The sequence below is a fragment of the Trichechus manatus genome, unplaced genomic scaffold (assembly GCF_000243295.1).
Source record: "Trichechus manatus latirostris isolate Lorelei unplaced genomic scaffold, TriManLat1.0 scaffold00018, whole genome shotgun sequence".
In the NCBI taxonomy this organism is placed as follows: domain Eukaryota; kingdom Metazoa; phylum Chordata; class Mammalia; order Sirenia; family Trichechidae; genus Trichechus; species Trichechus manatus.
This window is the reverse complement of record NW_004443954.1, coordinates 3,837,799-3,843,140: the sequence shown is the minus strand read 5'-3', so window position 1 is coordinate 3,843,140 and position 5,342 is coordinate 3,837,799. Positions and strand designations below refer to the sequence as shown.

Sequence of the window (5,342 nt, the reverse complement as noted above, 5' to 3'; positions counted from 1 at the left end):
CAAACCTGTGAGACAGGTATCATTATCCCTTAAACTGTAGGTCTTTGTTCTCGATGATAATACCCTTGCTTTACATTTTACAGTGTAATATCTTGGTATAACTTTATTCTTCCTACAACACCTGGCTCCATCTTACCCTACAGGGTTCTCCTACTCCTCTGACACTAAAATTCTGTCTTTTCCTCATCTGTCCTCCCGTCCCACTTTAGGAGGGCCTTACATAAAGCATCCTCTTAGCGTCTATGTTTCTAACATCAATGTCCAGACTTCTTTAAAAGGAGCCAGGTGATGTAGAACTCGGTAAATTCCCTACTGCTAGGCTCTCCCAATACTCCAGCTGCCTAATGCAGACTTCCCCAACCCCTTGTAACTCTATGACCTGTCAAGTCAGCCTCCAGCTAATCCAAAAAGATAACTGGCCCTATTCCAGTCACTCATTTAAAAATATTACTCCATAGCATATGTCACTTCTTAATTTATATTTGCTAAAGTTTAATGTTAAAATGAGTTTCCTTTCCCTAATGGCTTATAATTAATCATCAGAGAGGAAGGCCCAAAAATATACCAAAGCCTTACCAAGGACAGTACCCTGGATACTACTAGATTCCAATTAGTTATCTGTTGAATAATTAATAAAAAAAAATAATGATTATAAATACTAGCTCAAAAAATTCCCAAAGGGTATAATCAAAATTATTTTATTTACAAATAAAAAGGAAATGGTAACAGGGAACACAAATAAGCGATCACAAAAGGCAAACACAAAAGAGCATCAAATATAAACAAATCATAGAAATGCAAATTAAAATACCACTTTTTGTCAGACAGATTGGCAAAGATTAAAAATTTGTCAAGAAAGTAAGGACACAGGCATTCTCATTGACTTCTGACTGATGTAATTTGGTATTTTTGGTATCTATGCATCAAATACCTTTGAAATTTACATACCCTTGGACTAGCAATTCCATTTCTAAAAATTCATTATTAGAAAATAATTGGACAGAGGAACACAGACGTATGTAAAAATAAATTCACTGTGGCACTACAATAATATTAAAATCTGTCCAACAATAAGTGGTTGGTTAAATAAATTTTAGTACTACTAAGCTATGGATTATTAAATCATTTCAGAATATTATGTACTGTATAATCCCAGTTTTTTTTTAATAACACATATTCACATAAAAACATACCTGCATAGAAAAAATTCTAGAAGTATACACCCCAAAATGTTAGCAGTGATTATCTCTGTAAAAAAACAGTGGAATTATTTGATTTTTTTCTTTCTGCTTTATCAAAAGCACCTAATTTTTCTACAGTAAGCTGGGTTGTACATGGATGATAATAACGCACATTCTTAAAAGGCAAAAGCAAAATTGAGGATCACAATTTAAAGGCAGAAGTGCCATCATTATAACAGAACAGAGAACCTTCCCATGTTCCATAATAATGTCAGGCAGAGTTAACATCAAATAAAGACATCAACTTCGTATTCACTAGCCTAGTCATTTTTAAATAATTCTAGGAACATATATGGAAGAATCTGTTGATAATGGCATTATAAGAAAAACAAAAGACCTCCCAAATAAAAATTTAGTACTAATTCTAAAGACAGTATTGAAAATCACACAGTAAAAAATCTCAATTGTTTCAAGTTGAGACAAAAAAAACCCTGCTGCCGTCGAGGTGATTCCAACTCACAGCAACCCTAGAGGACAGAGTCGAACTGCCCCACAGAGTTTCCAAGGAGCAGCTGGTGGATCTGAACCGCCAACCTTTGGGTTAGCAGCCGTAGCTCTGAACCACTACGCCACCAAGGTTTTCCTTCAAGTTGAGGGTCAGCTTAAATTATCTTTTCATGCCTTTTCATGGTTATCTTGAGAACCCTCACTCTCATGAGGGATGAAACGTATAGTCAGCAACAAAATGGATTCCTTAAGTCATTCTAGGAGTATATATTATAAGCAAAGCATGTATATACCCAGGCACTATGTACAATTTCTAGCAAAGCCCAGCGAACTGCTAATGGCCATGCAGGATGTTGCCTTGGAATTGTCTGCCTGATTCAATGTGATCTGTAACATAGCCAGTTAGTAAATCTCCACTAGGACATAAACTATAATTTTCAATAAATTGGCTGCATAAAATGGATGACCATTTCAATGCATTTATGATAAAAAAAAAAAATGAAACAAACTGTTCTACTTGTACTTGTATAATTGCAGGTATCCATATAAAATCATTTAGCAGTAACATCACACCTACAACACAGTTCGCAAGTCATGTGTTATAAGCGCCACACCCCTTGAAACCCGTTGCCGTCGAGTTGATTCCGACTCACAGCAACCCTATAAGACAGAGTAGAACTGCCCCACAGGGTTTCCAAGGAGTGGCCAGTAAATTCGAACTGCTGACCTTTTAGTTAGCAGCCGAGCTCTTCACCGCTGTGCCGCCAGGGCTCAATAAGCGCCAAAGATGCTTCCAACAGGATTTAATCGCTGCTGTGAAGGTACAAGAAGCACTGAGCACAGTACAGCTTTAAGATTCCTTTAAGCCTATATTAGACTATCTTTGATGAAAGCAATATTTGTTGCCCAAGAAAATTTTCTAGTAGAAGGAGAAAAATCAAAGAACTTTGCATAAAGGAGAGAGTTAACGTTAACAGCATTTGTATAAAGCAAGTGTCATGTAATACCAAAACGGACAACACAACTATGTGGTTATTGTTGAAAAAAATGGAGATCTCCTTGCTTTAGTGATAAGCCTAGCACCATTCATTCACTCATTCAGCAAATATCAGAAAACTATATACAATAACTGGACTAGGCCTGGGGACGTAGGAGTAAACAAGCAAAGTCCCTGCTTTCACAAAGCATACAACTCTAACAAGGGAGACAGATGTATGTAACATATTTGAACATAACTGCATATGCCCTACGTCATGAAATAAAAGGGCAGGGTGCTAGGAGGGCATTTACTATGCTAGGAGTCGAAAATGGCTCCCTAGAGAAGTGAGCCAAGCACAGGGGAGAGGAAGAGAGGTCCAGGCAGAAATCATCTCCTGCGCAAAGCCCCTGCAGCTGCAACGACCCTGGCCCAATCTAAGATCTGAAACAGTCCAGGGTAACTGAAGCACTGACGCAGACTGTTTCTTGGGCATACGTTAGGTCTGAGACCTATAAAGACATCCAAGTTAAAAGATGAAGTTGGTGACTGCTATGTGAGTCTGCAGCTCAGAAGAAAAGGTCTAGACCAAATATAAACTTAGAAGCCCTTGGCTTATAGGGTGTGCGAAGCACAGGAACTGGAAGAGATTGGACAAAGTGAGCGAGATTAGGTGGAGGAGGATTATTTCCTCAGATTACAGGGGGGATAAATTAAGTACTTCTCTCTTGATTTGCAATCAAAGAAATAAAAGTATTTTCTAACATTTAGTTATGATATAATGACCTACTCAGAAAGGATAAAATTAAATATATAAAGTTCTTGGAGAAATGCTAAGACCTGAAACAATCCTTCTTCCAGTGAGTCTATTATGCGGTGCAGTTTATTTAGCAGAGGACGTCCTTCCAGCCTTTTCTAGTGCCCTAGACAAGGAAACTCTTTCTAACCCACTGATACCACTACTTCACAAGCTTTGTCACCAGAAATGCTTTCAGCCTGCAGAATTGCCATCTACCAAAGCTACATCACTATCACGAGCATTCTGAAAACACCACCAAGTCCCACAAGGGTGTGACCTCAAAAAGAATTAACGTTCTGCTCTGTACATTCAAAAGTTAACATCTTTCAGGACTATCACTATAACTCTTAAATAGCCTGCTCTGCCCTGCACAGTCTTCTACGATGAAGATACAGTATGTAATTGCTCTAAAAAGCAGTGGTCAGGTTATAGTTACAGAAAAGCTGAATTAAAATATTCTACAATTTACGGCCAAAGCACCATATATGCATGACATGCCTTAATACAAACTCACCTGATTTATTTGAAGCATGTTAAGACAATATTGACCAAACTGCTATATCCCTCACGGCTCCAAAAACTGGAAAGTGAAAATGAAGAAATAAAGTTCAACTTAGTCAGTGACCTCAATGATTAGCATTTTAAACACATGCCCTTGATCAAAATCAAACGTAAAATGGGAGGTGATACAGATCAGTATAGAACTTTCTATGATGATGGCAATATTCTATATCCGTGCTGTCCAACCCAGTGACATGTGACTAGTGACTAGTGACAACCCAGTGACTAGTGACATGTGGCTCCTGAGTTCTTCAAATGTGGCTCCTGCAACCCAAAAAGTAAATTTTTAAGTTTATTTAATTTGAATTAATTCAGATTTAAACAATATAAAGCATGTGGTTAGTGGCTACCATACTGATCAGTGCAGACCTGAATTGAACAAAGTTCCTTCTGGCTCTACTAGAGTTTTAAAACCCAGCAAAGTGAAGCTATTTAAAAATAAATAAATAAACCCTTAAAATTTAATGTAAACCCCCCTTGCTCTAGTTAGGTTTGAAACCACTTTGTCCCCATCCTCTATATGATAAATTAAGCCTGAAGGAGATGCACTATCCCCAGCATTCCCTTCTTTAAAGAATACACAGTTAAGATTACCTAGCTGGATTTGCTCTTCTTTTTCTCTAAGCATACACTTCTGTTTATTATTGTTATTATAAAAAGAGCATGCACATTAAAATTTTACATAGAAGTTTTACCCAAAAAATCGCCCCCCGTCTCAGCGCCCTGACACAGATCCACTGTTCCATCTGCGCTTGTTTCCTGCTGGGCCCAGCCCTCCCCCCTTGGTTTCTCTCCTTCCACGTGGTCAGTCTCCTCTACACTTAACTCAGAAACAGCTGTCAAAGAAGGCCAGGAAAACCCAAATTTTAAATAAATAAATACAGTGTGTGCTCTCTAACGGGAAAAGTCTACATAAAATACAAATGATGTATAGATCATCCAAAACATTATCTACAAAGCAACAACAGTCTTGATATACAGCAAAAGTGCTAAATCCAAGCAACAAAGTATACGTATTTATCACTGTGTAGAAATTTTTATGCTCTAAAATTTTCATACTGAATTTCCTCTTAGAAGCAAAGGTTCTTAAAAAATGTGTGTGTCAATACAGTAGAAACTAGCACAGCTTGTACTAGGAAAGGTCATGGAAGCCCCACAGACACATCCAAACTCCCCAAGGGACTGAATTGCTGGGCGGAGGGCTCTGGGACCATGGTCTCAGGGAACATCTAGCTCAATTGGCATGACACAGCTTATAAAGACAATGCTCTACATTCTACCTTGGTGAGTAGTGTCTGGGGTCTTAAAAGCCTGTGAG

General features: G+C 38.0%; 1 protein-coding gene across 4 annotated transcripts in view; it reads right to left on the bottom strand.

Annotated features, from left to right (window-relative positions):
* The window catches only part of STAU2 (staufen double-stranded RNA binding protein 2), a 372,566-nt gene that overhangs the window by 355,084 nt on the left and 12,140 nt on the right, over positions 1-5,342 (bottom strand). For 2 of the 4 annotated variants that reach the window (XM_012554441.2, XM_023727736.1), the window contains exons 2-4: positions 3,978-4,043; positions 2,416-2,498; positions 1,194-1,248 (exon numbers count right to left, since the gene is read on the bottom strand). Coding sequence is in view for 1 of the 4 variants with exons in the window: in XM_023727735.1 (XP_023583503.1) it covers positions 3,978-3,995 (18 nt within the window). In the remaining 3 variants the exon portion in view is untranslated. Of the gene's footprint in view, positions 1-1,193; positions 1,249-2,415; positions 2,499-3,977; positions 4,044-5,342 lie in introns of those variants that run through there. The other 2 variants (XM_023727735.1, XM_023727734.1) reach the window with 2 other exon arrangements.